This window comes from Macaca thibetana, chromosome 2 (genome assembly GCF_024542745.1).
Source record: "Macaca thibetana thibetana isolate TM-01 chromosome 2, ASM2454274v1, whole genome shotgun sequence".
NCBI lineage: Eukaryota > Metazoa > Chordata > Mammalia > Primates > Cercopithecidae > Macaca > Macaca thibetana.
Genome location: NC_065579.1, coordinates 184,269,864 through 184,292,977, shown reverse-complemented (window position 1 = coordinate 184,292,977; position 23,114 = coordinate 184,269,864). Strand labels below are relative to the sequence as shown.

General features: G+C 33.0%; 1 protein-coding gene across 4 annotated transcripts in view; it reads left to right on the top strand.

Annotated features, from left to right (window-relative positions):
- CADM2 (cell adhesion molecule 2) overlaps positions 1–23,114 on the top strand; it is a 1,083,199-nt gene that overhangs the window by 973,650 nt on the left and 86,435 nt on the right. For all 4 annotated transcript variants that reach the window (XM_050782110.1, XM_050782111.1, XM_050782109.1 and 1 more), the window contains one exon: positions 13,177–13,355. In XM_050782110.1, coding sequence (XP_050638067.1) covers positions 13,177–13,355 — 179 coding nt within the window. The remainder of the gene's footprint in view (positions 1–13,176; positions 13,356–23,114) is intronic.

Here is a 23,114-nt window from a genome sequence, read left to right as displayed (position 1 = left end):
TTGCAGAAAAATAATCACTCAACTTTTTAAACATTGAAATACTGGAATTATTTTTGTATTTTTAAAAGTTAGTCTATTGCTCTAATGCTATTCAATAAGATTTGCTGTTTCTTTTTGCATTTTTTATAACATGTATCATAAATTTGGAACTAATATCCCTCTAGTAGTCACCAGTACAACTTACTGAGAAATGGATTATTGCCCGCCTATTATACCAGCTGTTAAATATCTTGACTACCATTTCTGCATAAATGTACAAAGGAAATAAAATGTGAAAAATAGATTTAATTCAGAATCACTGTAGAGATATGCTATTATTTTAATTAATAATGAAACTTGAAAAATTCTTATTCCTTAGCCACTTACTGAAAAAATACATCCTAAAATAAATTTTCTTGCATTACACATCTTTTTTACACATGATTTTACAGTATGTATGTAACCTCAATCCAGGCATACAAAAACTCAAACATATAGAAGCTTCTAAATTTCAAAGCTAAAATAAAATAAAATAAACAGCAAACAGTGCCAGTGTTTAAAATATAGAAAATAAGAACATTTACAAAAATCTCCAATTCGAATAGCAGACTTTCTCAGTGATTGAGGTGGGCTCTAATGCCCAAGTCTTGCAAATCCAGAGTACCGGAAGTGCTTCAAGGAAAACAGAAAAAAAAGCAAAAGATAAGACTTTAAAAGGACAGAGAAGAGAGCAGCACCTATGATAATGTGGGGCCAGGAGATGTCACGGAAATGTGAGGCATGATGGACTTAAGCACCACCACTCAAAATTGCAAGGATGAAGATAGTGATGTAATCACATAGAAGCAACAGTGAAAATATTACAGCATTGCAGCGCAGGGACAATAGAACCCCTGTGATCCAGCACTCTCACTCTGGGTCACTAATGCAGTGTTTTTCAAATTGCAAGTTGTGGCTTATTAATGAGTTACAAAACCAATTTAAATGACCTTTTTTAAAAAAAATAATAGAATAGAAAAGGAAAATGTAGAAAAGAAGAAAGAGAAAAGAAAATGTCACAGAATATAAGAGAGAGCAAGCTATTATTTCTTGTATATATGTGTTTACATACTATGTATGGTTGTCAAATATATTTTTTATTGTATGTCACACCTTAAAATGTTTAAAAATTGTTGCAATAAGCATGCCATCTATAAGAAAGCTGGGTATTGCAGAAATTTAGGGAAAAACAAAACATGTTGTCTTAATTCAATTCCTACAGTTCCTATGAAACAACACTATATCAAAGTATGTGTTCAAACTAGTATCTTAGCTCTAGAAAACAAAATTGAGTGTCACCAAGACTGCTCTGTTTAATAACATAGAGAAGTTTGATCCTTTGAGAGTGATTACATCTAAATGATCAAAAAAATACCTTCAAAACTTTAAGTTTTAAGTTTCAATTATCTTCAGGTTTTACTTATTCAGAACGTTTAATTTTTCAGCTATCAGATAAATGCTATGAACTTTACTATTACTTTCTGAAGATCACTAGTTTTAATATTAGAAATGAAACAAATCATGAAGCAGAAGCAGTAGTATAATGGTAACACAGTATTAAATATCAATATTAGATCTTGTAAGATTAATGAGCACTATTTTATAGTAAAAGAAGTAATGGGTGGTAAAGTTACTCTTATATATAAAATAGGACCACCCCATCATTCCAAAATGTCCTTGAGTTGAATGGTTTACATGCTTCTGATTGATTAGGATGCTTATAGAAACATTTCATATAGTATCACATTGTTTGTATGATGTACACAGGTTGATAAAGTGGAAGATTCTGAGAAACACGCACTCATTTTTTCATTATGAAAACATGAAAATATTGCAAAGGGTACTTTGGTCAAAAGTAAATTTTAGTAGCCAATAATTTTCAAGTAAGTTGAAAATTATTTTCTGAAGAATGATTATTGTTAAATATATTATAAAGATTTTATGCTTAACATACGTATACACAGTAGATGACAGAATGAATGCTTACTCAAGATATTTTGATCTTTTAACCAGGAATTAATATTCCGTGTTTACCAAAGAAAAGAAATGTTAAGTATAGATTAGGTGTGGGTAATTGTTTTGCTTCAGCAGAAAGACCTTAAGAGATTAGCTTAAGCATTTGTCACAATTTTGAATATTTTTCTTTCAATGCCATAATCTGTCACTCTTCATGATCATAGCAATCTTATCTTTTCTAAGGATAATCTTTTATTTGCTGTGCCATAAATTGGATGGAATTATACAGTTTGTAGTGTGATGTGACCGCTTTGTTTTTTAAAACAGTTAAAATAATCATCAATGAACACTAACTTATCAGTAAAAAGTAGTTCAGGATTTTACAGGCACTCTAAAAAATGCCATTATTTTCAAGTCTTCTAAAGAGCACTTACCTCCTTCTTACATAGGTTATTTCCTGTTTCAACTACAAGCTTCTAAGTTTGGAGGCAAGAAGTGCCTTAAAAAATCAGAATCAAGTAGCACATACTGACATTAATCAGAGTAGAAGTCCATTTTTTATTTGTTTTCAAAGTTTAAAATCTGCCAATGAAATTAATATGCATGGTATTTTCCCCTGTAAAGCTAACCAATAATGTAATGAAACTCCTCCTACTTGACATTATACTAGTGTCATAATTGGTTTAAAAAACTTGTATAAGTAGATAAACTTAGAATCAGCATTTCAATTTACAGTTTAAGGGAGTAAAGTAGGCTTGAATTTGCCACTTCAAACTTCATTTATTACTGCATTAAAATGTCTTTGACCCTGTCAGACAGAAGTACTGATGGTGATGTTTGAGTAGAAACTTTTGTTATTGAGCCTTTCGACAGGAGTCTCTGGGATTCTCAAACTATAAATAGAAGAAAAAAAGTGTATTGTTTTTCATAAAATCAACTGTGAAGACATGGGCAATGCCATATCAATACTGGGCAAACTCTAACTCATGATAATTGTGAGGATGAAATAAGAAACTGAAGAACATATCGAGAAGTACTTAAAACAGAAGAGTAGAGGCCAATGAGAAGAAAAGCTAAGGAACTACCTTGTTCTTTCTCACACACAAATATACAAAGACACATTAAATTAATCAATACAAGTAACTGCAATAGGTGAAAAAACACAGTGGGAAATCTATATTTAAAAGATAAGTGGTTTAAGAATTTACTTCATCTGGGTAATTTATTCAATCCTCTCCTTCCTTTTTCTCTGTACATTTATACTTCTATTTCAGTACTAAATATTTGAAATGTTAGAACAAATCCAGTTTAACAAATGAGGGTACTAACTATATTAAGATACAGAGTTTTTCAAAAATATCTATTTTCAATATTACGTTAAACAGCTATGGGAAAGAGAAATGTGTATGCCCAATCACACATTCTTAATGACATTAATGATAATACATTATGCATATTTCAACAGATTGGCAAACAACAACAACAAAAAAAACCCCAAGATACAGTAATGAAATTTAGTTTGGCTTTAAAATTGCCTTTGTCCTTGCTCTTCCTGTGCACACTTGCATGATGACTTCAAGGACAGTATTTAATAAAACAAACATCATTTACCTTCTCCTCCTTTTTCTTTAGCTTGCTTCGATGATGAGCTAAAGGCACAGAGAAGATGAAAAGTTGGGTTCATTAAGGCTGGGAATTAACCAGATAATAATGGATGGAGAAAGGGAAAAATGAAACAAAACAAAACAAATCTGACTGACTGGATCATAAGACTGGTTAAGGACAGAAGTGAAGGGGAGAGCGGCATTAAAGAATAAAGGAAAATAGTGTGCCCCTCAGTTAAGATTGGAGGTTTTGATGATGGATAAGAGAATAGTGAACTGAACAAACAGAAGTTTGTAATTAGAAAAAAAATGAGACTTTTATGGAAGTAACAATGATGACAATGTGAAGTGTGTTATCATGGCGGAGGTGGCTAGCAAAATAATTATTGGACAGGAGAAAAATCAGACAACTGAGAAGTCAAGGTATTAGTGAGGTTATAAAGATAAACATTCAGGACCATACATTTTGAAAGGATTTTTTTCTTGCTCCTATGACACTATTCTCTTCTTTTTCTTAGAATTCTTAGACTGTATTGCCTTTTCTTATTTTCTAAGTAAGTGTATTCTAAGACGCCCAGTGATGTGCTCTTTTTTTGTTTTTTTTTTTTTCCTCTCTTTAGCTTGGAAACATGATTGACGCCCATCTCTGTAAAAATTCCAGTTCTGCCCTCTTCCCTGATTTATAATTATTTATTTACTTAATTGCTGGATCAAAATGTATTTCTTGGTTTTCTTGTAACACTTGAATTCAGCATGTTCGAAATGGAAATCATCAGTTTTTCCCTCTTGACTTTATTTCAATCTCTTTTCCATCTCCTTTTTGTTTAATCGGTTGGTTGGTTAGTCTTTAAATTGTTGTTTTTCTTTTTGGCACTAAGATTGCACCTGTTGTACAGACTAGACAATGTAAAGAGAGTTTCTTTCATCTCTTCCTTAACACCATACGTTGCCTAGCTTCAAAAAAGTTGTATTTACTTTTTCAAGGCTCTTTTATTGTTTATTATGTACTTTTCTTTATTATTTCTCTCCCTTATGGTAGGAATCTGTCTTAAGAACTGTATATATGGCCTCTTTATTGGATTTTCCCCAGATGTTTCACATTAATTTTCTTAAAAGAAACTCTGATCAGGAATACTCATTTCTCAAACACCAAAATAAGATAATTTCATTTTTAAAGAAAGTCTAGATTCTTCAGCTGGCACTCCAGGCCCTGTTTCTTACTTTAAATGTACAGATGTTTCCCCAATACCTGTACCCCAAACTTTTCTATTTATTTGCTTTTGTTCATGTTGCACCTGTTTATGACCAAAACGTCCTTCCCACATTTCATTCTCTCTTCCATATTGATGTAACCATCAGTTTTCTGGTCTTACACTAAAATAATACTTTTTCATGTTCTACTTTTCATCCTATAGACTTTCTCTTGTACTAAGCTACTTATAAGCGTACTTGTTCTTGATTCTTCACACACAACTTATAGCTTGCCTTTGCTTTTATTACTCCCAACTCAGTTATCATATTAAGTGCTTTTAACTTTACCTTTTCTTAATTTGTAATTTTTTGCCAATAGCAATTTTACTTGGTAACCCTATTCTCATTTCTTTCCTGGCATTCGCAATATTTGAATTAATCTTTTCAACATTATGGCCTCTTGAGGGCAAGCATTCTACCCAGGGCTCAGACTCCTATTGAGTTGGTGTATTCTATTTCTACTTGTCAAAATTCTGCTATAATTAAACACAGTAATCAAGAGTTGTATTTTTCATAAAGCCTATTATAATGTCCCTAATATAGGTGATGAATCTTTCTGATGTTTTATAACTCATTTATGCCACTTACTGTATGCTACCAAATATTATGGTTGATGACATATATCTTAAAGAAACTACTAGATTATAATACCACAGAACAGATCTTTATTTTAAGTTTTTTATACCCCTCACAATCCCTGGTTCAAAAACTTGCACAGATTTGTTTATAGATAATTATTTGATAATTTTATGCATTTATCAAGTACCTATGAAAGAACATACAGAAAATTTTTTAACTAACAAAAAAGAAAATTCATTGATCTCTTATCTGTCTTAAGATGTAAGTGTAGATAGGACACTTTCTGTTAATTAAATCTGTGGAAACACATTGAAGACTACTCTACAATAAATAGTGCTGAAGTTTTGTTTTTTCTCATTTGTATATGTACCAAGACTATCAGACAGATAGTCTTTTAGATGTTTCATAGATGTTTCATTTATTATATTTTAAAATGAGCCTAAATTTTAATAAGTAAAACACTCAAATTTAAGCTCGCTTATACTAAAATTTGTTTGATATTTAAAGAATTGCTCCCATAAAAGTATGAAAGCAATACCAAGAGTAAAAGAAAATCTAATTTCATTACAACTAAATTGCACAAAAATGAAATCTGAGGAGAAAACACAGCTTGATGTACACTCCAATGGCCTAAGCAATAATTTTTCAATAATTAATATGACTTTGCATATATGTGGAATGCTATTTATAAATTATGTTTAGAAGTATTTACTTGATCTTCAATAACAAAAACCCCTTAGTGTAGTTTTTAAATTTGTAGTGATCACTGCAATAAATAGGCCCAGAAGTAGTCCTTTTGTATTTCTTGCTGTTTTTCAGCTACATCCTTAACTTCTGACAGAAAGTTGTTAAAAATTATATTTGTAATCACATTCACAATTTTCAGAATACTGCTCTTTTAGATTGCTTTGTATTTACATTTTAATTTTTTTAAAAAGCTACCAAGAAACCCGAGCTTCTAATATTTCTCCTCTTCTCCTTTTTTGTTCCTCCTCAATTATTTAGCAGTGTTTGGGCTTCATTTAGAGATGTAATCTCAGTCTACCCAAAGGGGAAATGACTAGGCTAAAGTTTGTTCAGGATTCTTTTTTCCTGAACTCGGTAAATTTCAAATCTTTTACTTGAACAATCTTCAAATCCATTTGTTAATTAATTTACATTTACCTTATCCCTCCCTCTCTCTAAAAATATAATAACATAAACATTGGGCATATTATGCATAGACTCTTACTATAATTTCTTAATCGAAAAGTCTTTGCTTAAAGCAGAAAAAGGATCAAGATGTTTATGTAACTCCTACCACCTTCTTTCACTTTCCAGTGAAAATATCACAGGAAATAGAGAGGAATTAAGTTTTTAAAAATCTCCCTGGTTTTAAAACTTTAATAATACTTACTGCCCATCTGTGGAATTTCTAAACTGAAATAAAGCCAATAGGCATCTTCATGTGGTGACATGGTACATAGGCATAAAGCTACTGACTATATGATTGTGCTTTGTCTTAAAGGAAGTGTAAGATGTAAATATTTGAAATTTTTGTTCATTGTCCTTTAAGACAGAACAAGATGTTTTCTTGAATTTGACTTTTTTTTTTTTTCAGATAGGAAAGGGGACTTTTTTTTTTCCCATCTAGGAAAAGTAAGTTTAATTTTCATAGGATTAATTTCAGTGTTAGACCCCAGTATATCCTGTCCTTATGAAAAAAAGGCAGCACATATCCCAAGGGGGGATATCACTGTTTTGAAAAAGGAGAGACTAGAGAACATTTCAAATTTTGCATAGTGTTTAACTCCTGTCCCTTTCTACACCAGGAAGATTCTTTTCCTGGGAGACCTACATGATAGTACTCACTTCTCCATTACTGAACTTCTTGTTCTTTATTCCTGTTAGGAAGCACGAACCTGAAAGAGGGGATGTGAACGGTTAAGGCAAAGAAAGTTTCCATTCTCAGTATCTAGGGAGTGAATAATCCCATAGTTTCTAATAGCAGAAAAGATTAGAAGCACTGTTGCTATGGTATAATGGCACAGAATAAATGCACCAAATACAAATTAAAGAATATCACTGAAAATTAGTAATCAGGTTTGTATTTGGTTCAAACATTAAATAAAAATCAACGTCTGAGAGACTTGTGGCAATACCTTTCAACAGTAATTTATAAATGAGGAATTGTGAAACATACAGGTAATCTCTTATTAGATATGTAGAAAACAAAACACCGAGTTAATAGGTTTTCTTAAAAAAAAGTGTTAAGATTAAAAACAACTTCATCAATGAATGCCTCAGGATATTTGAGAATAAATGTATAAGCATATTTTGTTTCTCTTTTTACATTTAACTTGTCTGTTGCTCTAGGAAGAAACTGCCGAAAAAATATCTTTAGATATAAAGAAAAATAAACATCTTTGTAGTTTTATAGAATTGATAGAAACGCAATCAAAATTTTATCTCAAACATAAGTTTTCCAACTTTTTAATTATTTGGGCTGGTTAAAGAGAAATGTTCCTGGTGGACTAAGTGTTCTCATGTAGAGTGGCGTGACATGATCATCTCACATCTGATGTTATTTTCACTGTCCTGTCACTCCCGGTGTCTAGCTCCTGCTCTTTTCAGCCTTATCACATAGAAACTGTAGACTGGAACCACTTTTAAATGATGTCTTTGGATGCCTGAACAGCAGGGAAGATTGTTATTCATTTGTAGCAAGAAGCTAAATCATTTCTGGGTTCCAATTAGAGAAAGCCTAGGGGCCCTCTTTATTAAGATGAAACACAAATTGTATCAAGACTTGCTAAACCACTTAATATTTTTATGGTGATATTGAGAAGCTTGAACATTTTAAAAACTAATTGGGAATATGTGTAGGCTATTTGTAATCTATGCATAAACTCTAACCTCTATTTCATTAAATTTGCATCTTGTGGTGCTATTTTGCCACCTTGAAGATTTACCACAGAGACTAGGATCAAGAATTCTTGAAGGATTCAGTTCAGTGTCAGCAAAGACTTATGCAACTACATCCTCCTGTTAACCAATTTTGTAGATGCTGCTGTTGCTATTTCCTTTAAGGAAATTTTTGTTGTTGTTGTTGTTGTTGTTTTTGAAACAAATTGTTTTGTTTTAAAATACAGATTGGCAACTTGAATACTTTATCTAGATCTTTAACTGCATTTCTATGTAAACAATTTAAAAAGACGTATCTGAATTTAACTACATATTTACAGAGCCATTTGCTTTAAGATGTGACTAAAAGCTTACAAACACAACTAGGAAAAAGTCATAACACTTTAGATTTTGGAGGATAATTTTGAGTGTATAGAAGTGTATATATACATACATACAATTTTCTCTGCATGTGCTTAAAAGTTCAAACATCAGGAAAAGATTGCCTCCTAAGATACTAAATTACTTCCCTTGAGTAGTACTATAAAGATGAATGTTCTAAACCCCAAAGTATCACCAGTATAACTGCTATTTTAATATGGGTCTTATGTAACTTTGTGGAAAGGACAAGATTTCTACATTGCTACAAATCAGTTTTATTTTATCATCTTTTGCTCCTTCAAGAGATGTTAAGGATGTCCAGACAATCCACCCTGTTATAAAATAAGAATTGGTAAATTCAAATAGCAGTTAAAAGATTTAGGATAAATGAAGCAAGTTGCGAACTATTAATGATTTGGCTTTTATTAAGGATACTAGGGGAGTGATTTGTCTATATAATTGAATAATACACATTACTATATTTTTCCAATATTTTATGCACCTAGTTTCTTCACTTGTTATCATATAATGCTCTTTCAGAATGTTCATGGATCTAGATCTGATACAATTACCCTCCCTTTTTGTTTTTTATCTTTCCGAAGACAGGAAAAACCAAACTGTTTACTACTTTATACTTACACATTTACTACAACACTTTGTCTCTGACCACCAAAATGTATATTACCAACAGTTTCCCCCACCACTAATCAGTTTTTCATGAGACACCAATTGGGTGTCATGTAATTCAATTCATGTATAAGTTACACTGCAGATTGAGGTCTCAGTCCCACAGGATTGCCTCCCATTTCAGATGCCGCTCACGTGCACTAGGCTGTTACCTGTACTTCTGACCAGCTGCCTACCAACCCTGATTCCTGTGACTTCCTTCCCGGGTTTTGTTAATTTGGTAGGATAGCTCACAGAACTCAGGGAAACACTTTGCTTATATTTACTCATTAATTATAAAGAATATTACAAAACCATAAAACCTAGGAGAAAATCTAGGCAATAACATTCAGGACATAGGCATGGTCAAAGAGTTCATGATGAAAATGCCAAAAGCAATTGCAACAAAAGCCAAAATTGACAAATGGGATCTAATTAAATTAAAGAGCTTCTGCACAGCAAAAGAAACTATCATTAGAGTGAACAGGAAACCTACAGAATGGGAGAAAATTTTTGCAATCTACCCATCTAACAAAGGTCTAATATTTAGATTCTACAAGGAACTTAAACCAATTTACAAGATAAAAAACAACAACTTCATCAAAGAGTGCGCAAAAGATATGAACAAGCACTTCTCAAAAGAAGACATTTATGCAGCCAACAAACATATGAAAAAAAATTCAACATCACTGATCATTAGAGAAATGAAAATCAAAACCACAATGAGGTACCATCTCACATCAGTCAGAATGGCGATTATAAAAAAGTCAAGAAACGATAGATACTGGCAAGGCTGTGGAGAAATAGGAACGCTTTTACACTGTTGATGGGAATGTAAATTAGTTCAACCATTGTGGCAGGCAGTGTGGTGATTCCTCAAGGATCTAGAACCAGAAATACCATTTAACCCAACAATCCCATTACTGGATATATACTCAAAGGAATATAAATCATTCTAATGTAAAGACACAAACTCCTCAATGATATAAAACCAGAAATACCATTTAACCCAGCAATCCCAACAGAATATAAATTGTTCTAATATAAAGACACATGCACACATATGTTTATTGCAGCACTATTTACAATAGCAAAGACTTGGAACCAATGCAAATGCCCATCAATGACAGACTGGATAAGCAAAATGTGGCACATATACATCGTGGAATACTATGCAGCCATAAAAAGGAATGAGATCATGTCCTTTGCAGGGATATGAATAAAGCTGGAAGCCATCATCCTTAGCAAACTAACACAAGAACAGAAAACCAAACACTTTATGTTCTCACTCATAAGTGGGAGTTGAACAATGAGAACACATGGACACAGGGAAGGGAACAACACAAACCAGAGCCTGTTGCGGGGTCGGGGGTGAGGGGAGGGAACCTACATAATGGGTTGATGGGTGCAGGAAACCACCATGGTACAAGTATACCTATGTAACAAGCCTGCATGTTCTACACACGTTTTGTGGAACTTAAAAAAAAAAATCTATATCTATATCTATATCTATCTCTATCTCTATCTCTATCTATCTATCTATCTATCTATCTATCTATCTATCTTTCCCCTACAAAGTCAACTGATGAACAGCGAGATGAGGAGATGGATAGGGCAAGGTATGTGGGAAGAGGAGTGGAGCTTCCATGCCCTCTCCTGGCATGCCTCCATATTGGACCTTCCGCATGCTGTGCAATACAGAAGCTCTCTAAATCCGTCCTTTTGGTTGTGTGGGGGCTTCATTAGGTAGGCATCATTGGTTGTATCATTGACCACTGATGATTGTCTCAACCTTCAGTCACCTCAGCTCCCTGGAGGCTGAAAGGAAAATAGGACTGAAAGTTCCAACCCGTAATTACCCAGCAAGCTGCCTAGGAGCCCATCAGAATCTTCTGATTAGAACATCTCATAGGAGCATCTCAGAGCAAAAGATTCTCCTATCAGGAAATTCTAAGAGACTTAGAAGCTCTGTGTCAGAGACTATTGTCACTCAGGAAATTACAGTCATGCACCACATAACAACACTTTGATCAATGATGCACCACATACAGGATAGTGGTCCCAAAATATTATAACACTATATTTTTACTATACATTTTCCATGTCTATACCCTCAAAGACTTACCATTGTGTTACAACTTGTTCCAGTATTCAGAGCAGTAACATGATGTACAAGTTTATAGCATAATCAATAGGCTATAGCATACAGCCTAGGTTTGTAGTAGGCTATGCCATCTAGGTTTGTGTAAATGTAGTCTATGGTGTTTGCACAATGACAAAATCACTTAATGACACATTTCTCAGACAATATCCTCAAAGTTAAGTGGCATATGACTGTATAAAGGTCTTACGAGTTTCTTGTCAGGAACTGGGGTCAAAGGCTAAATAGAACAAAAATTTCTGCTATCACCCCTGTCTATCGGGCTTCAGGAGCACTATGTTAGGAGCTGGGGAGGAGACAAAATACATATTTCTTACATTACAAGATCACACTCTTCAAGTGTTTCCGGTACTTAAACACTTGATGATCAGTTCCTTTATCCCAATGCCAATCTGCTTGTTTGGATATTCTTTACAATATTTGTTATTGTTTTTCACAACTTTTTTCCCTTCCACAAAATTTTGTTAGAATAGTATATATCCTTCCTCTTAGAAAGGATGCCATAGCCATAGACATGACTTACTCAATGCCTCTGTTCCAATTGTATTCACAATAACATAAAATAAATTCAATACTTCTATCAAATTTAACAAAGCTTTTGAGAAAATGATTCCATGTGATAAAATTATGCTTAAATTAGAAAACTTGTCATACTAAGTCTAGAAAAACATTCATCATGTTAGAAAGCAGGAGGTAGTGGATGAAACATCAACTATAGAGGAAGGCCAGGATTTGAATACTTCTCTCTTCTATATTCTTATATGCAGGATATTTTAAAAAGTAACATTCATCAAAGTGTTCTTCTGAGAATTATAGAAAATAAATATAAAGCACCTAGGATAACAACTAGCAGATGGTAATAGATATTAACAACTATTTCTATCATTAATTATTACAGAAGACTGAAATTTTTGAAGAGGGGAATCTATGATTCATTTATTGTTTCTTTTCTAAAAGCATGTTTTGAGATAGGGATCCTTTGCAGGAGTTTTGTTAAAAGAAAACTCACAGTAAAAACCTCTACAAGAATGAGAAAAGCAGCAGAGGTGAAATGGAGAAGATTCAGGTGTTTTCAAGCAAAGCTGTGCCACAGGGGTGGCCCTAAGTGCAAAGATTTTTATCTTTTTAATATTTATTTTATATTTTATATTTATTTATATGTATGACTATAAATACTTATATATTTATTATTACTTATTATAATATAAATATTAATTATTCGTTATATATTTATATTCATATTTTAATATAAATATTTATGAAATATATATTTATATATAAATATAAATATTTATGTTTACTTATATCCAAATACATCTGAGGAAGATTTATCCCCAATAGCCTAAGGGCAGTCTTCCAATGTGGGGTGTGAGCCATTAGCAGCAGAATCTGGGCCACAGGACTTGAGCGGGTAACCAGAAGTGACTGCTATAGTGACTCAACAAATTAGTCTCTGAATACATATCTCCTTAATTAAATATGATAGAAGCAGATTATATTTGCTATACCTCCAACTCTTTTGAGTGAGTGTGATGGTCCTTTTAGTATCTGATAGAAGTTAGCATATGGTTATGTACAAAATACGTGTTAAGTACTTAAAATTGATTGATTTACTTAATTCACAGATATGTAACATTTCTTATTTTTGCTATCTACGTGCATGTTTCAATCCAATAGGCCAGAACCTGTTTTGTGGACAAAGGATGGCGGAGAATTACCAGATCCTGACCGAATGGTTGTGAGTGGTAGGGAGCTAAACATTCTTTTCCTGAACAAAACGGATAATGGTACATATCGATGTGAAGCCACAAACACGATTGGCCAAAGCAGCGCAGAGTATGTTCTCATTGTGCATGGTGAGTACCTTTTTGAAAACATTATATGTGAAAGGATGCATAACTTGAAAAACTTTAAATATATCAAAATTTTAAGCACAGTAAACAAAATTGCACAGTTTCTTTTTATTTCAGAAGAACATCTCATAAGTATCTCCAAGATTTAATATTAATATATTCCCGGTCAGATTGATAAAATTAAAACATACATAAGTTTTTTCATGAAAAGCTTTCTCAATTATAAATATACTTCTTATATGTTGGCTCATAAACTATATTAATGATCGTCTTTATTTCATTTTTATTTATTTATTTGTTTATTTTTGAAGGCAGAGTCTTGCTCTGTTGCCCAGGCTGGAGTGCAGTGGCGTGATCTCAGCTCACTGCAACCTCCACCTCCTGAGTTCAAGTGATTCTCATGCTTCACCTTCCTAGTAGCTGGGATTACAGGTGTGCACCACTATATTTTTAGTAGAGATGGGTTTTTGCCATGTTCACCAGACTTTTCTTGAACTCCTGGCTTCAAGCCATCAGCCTGCCTCGGCTTCCCAAAGTGCTGGAATTACAGGTGTGAGCCATCACACCTGGTTGATTGTCTTTAAATTCTATAAATAAATGCTTTCATTTATAATCCGGAATCATGGAAATTACATATCCTTTAAGCTAATTTTTGTTATATTATCATAAACATATACTTTATAACTTCTGTAATTTGGTTTCACAAAGAATGACAGTGTGTCATTGAAATGCAGCAAAAATAGAAGTGTACAATATTAACAATAACTGCATTACTTTCATGTGAACAATAATTTAAAGTTCTTACAGACTTTTCTTGACGATACTTATCGCACAATATGAGTACATATAACAAAATCGCAAAAAGAAATACGAGTCCCCATGAGTGAATACAATTTCTGTTTTTTCCAACTTTCAAATGACACAATGGGTTTTTCATAAGGTAGCTTCTTTTAGATATTGTTAGATGGAGATGAATTTTTATGAGATTGATGAATATTGCAATAAATAAATTAGTCAGGTTTCTTTACTGTAGTACTCCTCAGACTTTATTGTATATGTCAGGGTGCATTGTGAATCTCCACTAGGAAGAGCCATTAGCCAATGTAAGATTTCCATCATATTTCACCAAGAAAACTTTCCTGGGACTAGTATTATATTCAACATAATATTACAGTATACTAAATGAGTATTGTATATAACACAGCGCTGTCACAAATCCTGAATCTTAGAAACGATGGACAAAATATGTTTATTTGACATCTTTCCCTTAAATCCATATATGGAATACTGAAAGAAGTACGTGTTTGTTCCATACCTTTCCAAAAAGAATTTTGGGAGTCTAGTCTATTTCTTTGTAAAGAGATTAATTTTAGGGAAAAAATAATTAAATGCGTGTTATTTTTCATAGATGTTCATTTTGTTCATTTTGCCAAAGTTGGAAAAAATTGATATTTTCAGTCAATATACAGTTTTCCTATTTTCAAATTGTATTATTGTATAAGATCTCTCAGTACTTAATACCGCTCTGCTATGGTAAGCAACGAAAGGCTCACAGTGAATAGGCTATTCGTGTAAAACATCCAGAAAATAGTGGAACTAACAGTTTAATTTCTAGCCCTTCATGAATTGTACAAAATTCAACTTTGGAAAAATTAGCCTAATCAAATTAGACTGGTAAATTGGATTTAAATGTGGTAATCCCTGTAGACAAACCCTGCTGGCCTTTCTGCCAGAGAGAATGTTACAACCACCGGGTGTGTCAGGAAAGTAAGTCAGATCCTTAGAGCAGGATCCAAGAGTAGATTTCAGTTGATGCTCCCTGGATGTTTAGATCATGCAGTCATATAGGGAAAGTGTAGCCTATATGATTCACCTTAATTTTCCAAGTGCTTCTCTCACCTAACAGTTTCTGAGAACCTGGGGACGTGTTGTAGACCATGTCACATTGTGTCAAAATCTATATGACATAAAATATTGAGAACTAGAAGAGAAGTGACAGAAAAAATAATATACCAAATGAAAAGTATATCATTTTTTAAAGGAGTTCAAGTCAGGAAAATTCATATATCTTCTCAGTGTTTGCAAGCTAGCCAACAGCATGATTTCCTAAACAGCCAAGCTACCTTCAGGTAGTTGGCAGTTGACATGTTTCTAATAAATACTTCCCTAAGCACTTTGTGAGAAGTCATTTTTGGCTTTGCTTTTTGAACTACAATTCATCAAAAGCACCCCATAGATTAATGCTATTCATGCTGCTAGATAAATGCTGTGAAGTTCAACAGTGGTTTACCTAGGATTATTGACACAAGTAATGAGAGGCTCAATGAAACAGTGAAACCATATTATGCTGTGTTTAAAAGGGGCACCAGTTGGGTTCATTGCAAAATAAAGGTTTTTTCCCCTTTGCACACTGGGTATAATGTTTCATTAGTCACTAGTTGTATAAATATAAAAAGCTACTCTCTTCGGTTAATGGTTTGGCTGTTTCAAAACCATACTAAATGATGAAATTTGAGTGGCATTTCGATCTATAATGAATGCTGTATGCATTTTGGAATGGAGCGATAAGTGATCATTTGTGAGAACTTTACCCTTTTATCTTTTATACCAAGGTTGATTTTACATTAGTGGTGATAATTGAATACAGCTCCAGTACAGAGGGTTTTTCACGAGCTGCGACCTGTGTCTTTGACTCCACCACAATTGCCTAGATGCTATTGATTCTTAACTTGATGGAGGTCTGAGCACTTTCCTGTGAAATCATCTACTATCTGGATGCCATCTTAATAGTTAGATTTTATTGTTTGGGTGTCAATGGAAGTGCATGATTTAAACGCTACCACATTTAATTGTTAAAACCACTGACATTTTGTGTTAGAGACACTGGTGATTCCTCCACTCCCTCCTAATTACACCTTTAAAAGTTTCAGCATTAGGACCACATGTAGTAATTTAAAACTGCCAGTCTAAAATGTATCCTCAATGAAAGGCCTAACCAGAGTCACCACACTAATACCTGTAAGATTAAACATCATGCTTATGAAACATTTGCACTGTGGAGGTTCCATTAAGAAAGAAAGTAGCACATTTTATGAACAAGCTTGGCAATGGAAAAATTTATCTGTTAAAATTAGGCGCCATAATTATACTAATTAATTCCTCTAAGCACGGTAGTTTCGATTTGCTTCTTTATCAAAATATTGAAGTATATCTCTTGTGATTATTGTTGTCATACTATTTATTTATTTACAACAGATGATTATATTCATAGTTTTAATGGCTTTGAATATCTTGACCCATTGCTATTCTTAACATTTGAAGAACTAGGATCAAGAGAAAAATTAATTCACTCACTCAATAGATATTTAGTACTTATCTACCAGGTGCAAAGGAGCAAATGTAAATAACAAACACGAAGATTATAGTTTAGTGTGGAAGATAAGCTAAGCATTTAGATAATTGTAACACAAAATAGAAGAGTTATAGGGAGCTATAGGAAGATGGTCATACAATGTGGTAGATGTTCACAATCTGTGTAGTTCCAACCGTATGGAATGTTTAAAACTAGTAACATATCACCATTATTTATAAATATTATAAATATAATAAATATTTAAAGTAATATAAATATTATGATAAATATTATTATAAATTAATAAATTCATTTATAATATGACATACATTGTAAATAGAATTACTCAGCAAAGTGCCAGCTATACGGATATATGATAAATTAGACTATTCTTCTTACTATATTTCTAGTAGTCTTATTATACCAAGGGCAATCAAACTCCAAGGCTCTGGTAAGAAACTTGCCCATGAGTTGCATACAGTTATTGCTCATAATCTTCCCTGAAAGCTACCCAGAACACAAATTAGGTTAATGCTATTGAAAAATGAGAAAATTCTAAATTTTCATATGAGATAGAAAATGTCTTAAAACTCAACAATTTAACAAATTGACCATGTACAAAGCAAGACATAAGTTATAGTCACCCTTGTTCTCTGATGCAACATTAAGTTCAGAGAATATAGGCTGAATATCTAATCTTCAAGCAGAAACTACCCGGATCTGCATCCATTCACTGTAGAGAACATAGCAGATGATACCATTTTATCATGCAAGGAATGGATATAGGGAATGACCAATGGTACTATACTATTTCTATTTTGTGATTGGAAGCAATGTATGTTCTTCTATTTATCATCAATTGATTAAAAATACACTCATAAAAGTGTCAGAAATGTACAGCACCAGGGAAGCTTTGAGAAAGAACATCTATGGAAAGTGAGAAACGTGAATTACCACATACTCCAAACCCTAAACTTCTTCCCTCTTAACTTTCCCAATGTCTCTTTTACCTCTCTTTGAACTCATCAGAGAAATTAATAACCACTCCTCAAAATACAAATGGGAAATGGACAGAGATGCTGCAACTCTTTAATGTCACCTTCATGCTCAAAACCTTCCCGAGGATCTCGGAAGAAATACAGTAATACCAGCAGAAAAATTAGCAACTAATTTCTCCTTCTACCAATAGCTATATTATCAATAGCAGGTCCAGATTGTAGACACGGATAGCAAGGATAATGATTAGAGCTTTGGAGGAGAAATCATGTTATCTCACAGTTATAGCAGAGTTGAGATGCACTATTCAAAAAATTTTTTGTAATATTCCGCCTTCCTTTCCAAATTTACTTTTCCTTTTACCATAGTAACCCTACATGAGTGTTAAAATTATTTTACCACTGTGCTAACTTATTCCCTTACTTCATTATTTTCTCCTTGTACAAGTAAGTTTTATAACAATTCATCACTCCTTTATTATCTTAACTCTTGCTATCATTTAGAATGAAATTGCCCACTATGCACCTTTCCACAGATTTTTTTCTTTACATGTATGTATTTTGTGTCTCTAGCAAATTTTATCTTTACAACCATGTAAGATAAGTAAAATCTCTATAATTAGTATTATGATACTATATAGTAAATTTGAATCAAGATTTGCTTATATTTCTGTCCTGCTAATCAGTTTATCACAATTTCTGATAATCTTGGTCTCTCTAAAATATCACTTGACTGTTATGGTTTGTTTTATTTATTTGTTTATTTATCTATTGAACAGTGATGGAAATAAGATACTGCTTTTTATGTTTCCAGGATAATTTACTTCAGAAGTAAGATATATAGAGAATAGGATACATCATATTTTATTGTTAGTTGGTAGGATTCATTATTTAAAAAAGAGTGTTCTGGAGTTTTAGAATTTTAACAGAGAATATTACTGCTAGAGATCTCTATGTGCTTTGGTCTACTAAAAGGTATTAAGCTATTAAATGTGCCTTTCTAGCTCCTAAGAATCAATAAGATTGCTACTTTCATTTCACTCAGCTTTTATTGTTAATAATAAATGTCAAAAAACACTCAAAGACAGAAAATTGTACACATAGATATTACAGACTGCTGCATCAAGCCAAACTTGCAAGCTTTGTTGCTCATGTAGACATATATCATTTTCAGGGACTGTGGGTAAACCCAGGTTCCCTCTTCTATCCTGGATAGTGAGTCTCCACTTCAGTTAACTTGCTTACTATGGGAGAGGAAAAATTGAATCATGGACGGTATCTTTTCTTTCACTTTAACAGACATTTCCAAACCATCTATCATCTTTTTCAAATATGTACCAGATGTGCAAAACGTAAATTCAGTTGCTTTAGAGTTATCAGTACTTGACCCTAAATTTAGCAAAATAATATATATGTCAGGGAATGCAGTAATCATTAAGCAACAGATTAGGAACATCATAAAGTAATACCTTAAATTGGCTTTTAAAATTTTCTTGCCATAGAACTAAGCAAATATGATTATAATAATACATCCCTTATCTTACAGAGATATATCTGTCATGTATTCATGTCATGATTATCAATGATCTGAGAACTTTCCTCACAATACAATGAAAAATGTCCTTCTGTGCTTCATAGTAAAAGTGTAGCTGGGCTAGAAGGTTGCCAGCCCCTGCAACGTGCATTTACTGTTAAATTTTCCAGCAACAAAACATCTAGAAGTATTGAGAGGCTACATGATTTTTTTAGGCAAGGTGATCTTTACAACACACTGCGAACTAGGAGAGTACATCTTCTAGCTCTTATGAGTGGGTGGGGAAGGAAAAAAAGAAGCCTGGATTACAGACAGATGTAAAGCCTAGCAAACATTAAAAAGGGATTCAAGTAAAATCTGTTCTTTCACATGGAAACAGAACTACCAGTTGGTAAGTTAATTCTGTGTACTCATAATGAGCATTTTTCCTTTGGAGCATTTTTCTTAGAAGCACAGATGGAAAATATACAGTGGAGGGAAAAAAGGATGGAAAAAACATCCATACAGAGCAACAAATGGTGTGCTAATGGAAGAGCCCTATGGTTGCTGCTCTCATCTCTGGTTGAGAGTTTCCAGGCAGTAACTAGTTGGATGATTCTTAAAACAGTATCTTCTTTAATCGCTGAGATAAAATGCTATCACTTCTGGACATGAATAAGCAGGGAGAGCTCTGATGCCTGCAGGAAAGGTGTGCCTCTGACTGGATGAATATGCTGTTGAACTCTGCAGAGAGAAATGGAATATGGCATAAAATGGTGGAGACAGGAGCACTATTTTCCTTACAGAACATTTTAAAAGGTGTGTGTGTGTGGGCACACTCAACACAGAGTTAAGGCTTCATTATACGTCTCTGTTTTAAGATGAGCATAAAGTAAATACATTAAGGTTTCTGCTTTTAGAGTAAAAATTCTGTTGAGAGATACCATTCTGAAATAAATATTTCTGTGTGCTACATGGATTACAGACTGAAATGCACAAAGGAAAAAAACCTTCATTCTTGCCTTCTATCACTAAAAAAATTCATCATTAAAAAATATTTTCTCACCTTATTTACATATAATCTTTTCTCTCAGTTGTAGTATAAAATAAGGTAAAGAGAAGGATCGAATCTGTGACACTCAGTCCTTCTATACTTGTTTATGTGGAAATAAGACCAGGCTGTAGCTTTACCAAAATGTACAGAGCTCTTCTACCCAAGTATATGTGTGTTAATTGGCTCATTTGTTAGAGATTTCAAGCAATATGCAATGGCCCATGGGAGGAAATTTTGGCATCAGTTTTCAGAAACAATGACATTCCTAAATAGAAGATATAGATTTTTACATAAAACCTGCATTGTAGCTTCTTACAGTATAGTTTTCACAAATATTGTAACAACATATGTACTCGTCTATAATCTAAAAATTTTCCTTGATTCTATTCTACCCTTCTCTCCAATTCATCACGAAATTCCATCAACGTTGCTTCCAAATCACGTTCCCAATGTGGCCACTTCTCTCCATCATCCTCTCTGGCTTAGACTACTAAAGTATTGCCTAATAGGCTCCCTGCTTCCACACTCCCACACCTTCGATCTCTGTCTCACACAGCTTCAACATATAAACGTTTTAAATGCATATCTCTTCATGTCATTTCCCCATTTAAACTTATACAAAGGCATTTCATCATGCTTAGTATAAAACCCAAACCCTCATTGTCCTACTTTTCCAAGCCCTGCATTTGATGGCTGCTGCCTATATCGGTGGCATCTCTCATCACTCTTCACAAACCCACTTCTGTCTCTCTGGTCCTCTTTCAACTCCTCTAAGTTGTCAAGGTCATTTTCTTTTTAGACATTTTGCCTCTGCCTGGAATGCTTGTCCAAGATGCACAAGGAATGCTGCCAGAAATGCTGATCTTTGCAAGATTGATTTCTGATTCAGATCTCAGATTAAATGGTATTTCTCAATGAGGCCTTTTTTGTCCACTACCATCTAAATTGTCCCCCAGTCACATATCACTTCAATTAAATACTCTACAAGGCATATATTATTATGTGATAGTTTAGCTGTTTGTGTGTATACACATGCTTGCGTGTGTATATATACATATGCATATATATGTACACATATGTATGCATCTGTATATGTGAATACATTCTATGTCCTCACGCTAGACTATGACCTCCTTGGAAGCAGACATTTCACGCATCTTGTTTATTTCTATACCGCTAGCTCTTAGAACACTGCCTTCTAAATAGTAGGTGCTCAATAAATATTTATTTAATATTTAAATGTTTCTGTCTGTCCCTCCCTGTTTTCAAGAGAAGAAACTTTAGTGAAGCAATATGTGTGTGTGTGTATACATACACACATACACGTACATACCCATGTCTGCATATATGCACATGTATATGAAAATATAGTTGCCTGTGTGTATATCTATACACATATATACAGATATATGTGTGTGTATATCTATACACATATATATACAGATATGTGTGTGTGTATATATATATACACGTATATATACACACACACATATATATATACACTCACACATACACACAAACAGCCTTGACTTCTGGACAAAATCAGGGAAATAATTGATATTCCTTGGTCACCAAAATAATAACCTTTAGTTTTTATCCCATACTGAAAAAAAAAGATGTATTTACTTAGCAACCCATGTGAAATGTGCCTTACTTATAGAAGTAAGTAATTCAAAACATAAATAACTGTGCATAGATTAATTTTTCTAATACAAATCTTTGCAATTAAAGAGTTATGCGATTGACTCCAAGCATGTGTTTTCATCGTTTTGAAAAGTTAAATGACTTTGCTAACTGAAATTTAACCTTTTATACGAGAGACCTTGCTGCTCATGAGAACTCTGACCATTAGGAATACAGGTGATAGGAACGGATATTAAAAGTGAAGCTCAGTCGATGTTTAGTCACAATTCTTCTTACCATTATTTAGTTTTATTCAGGGATTGTGTTCTAAGGATATGTCAAAGCGGACCTATTTATTAATATGCATGTGCAAAAAGTACCTGTAAATAGACATTCATGGTTTTCTTAAATTATAGGTTAGCAAGATGATAACAATCTTTGAAACATTATTACCTTCTCATTTAATATTTATTTAATTAACCTTTTGTATTGCTATATAGAATATTGCACTGGGATTCACTTTATTACTTTTAAAAACTGGTAGCTAACAAACATGTATGTCAAAATTAGAATTCACTAACATAAGTGCTGTGTGCATAGTACTCTCTTCACCCTCCAAAATGCAGCACAGTTTAGTTAATCCTCAAAAATGTTGGTTCAGGATTCTGGAATCTACTTTAATCTTTGATGGAATTTATATATTAAATAAGAATCAGTATCAAGATAAACCTGAAACATATTTCAGGTAAGTTACATAGTGATAAATCTATAGAGTAACATAAAAATGTAACCTAATATGGGTTAAGCAACTATTTTACAGAATAAAAGATTAAAATGGAAAACAAAAGTCATACAAGACATCTTAAAACAGTTTGTAATCATAAGCATGTTATACTTAAATATGGATGGCTTAGGGGGAAGAGTGACTTTTGTATTCTGAAATGTTCACTGACATTAATATTTTAAAAATAACATTAATATTAATATATTTTTTCTAGTATACATTAGATTATTTTGCAGTTGAGATAATTACAGAATAGGAGGCAAAAAATGTATTTACTTCATTGCATTTTGAAACTGAACCAACACCTTTATGGACTCTCATATGTCCTGAAGTCATGTGCAAACATTTTTACGTGTATAAGTTTTTGAGTGAAAGTGTTTTGGTTTTAGAAGATCAACTCTGATCCATCACTGGTTAAAAACTTGGTCCAAAAGGATTTAT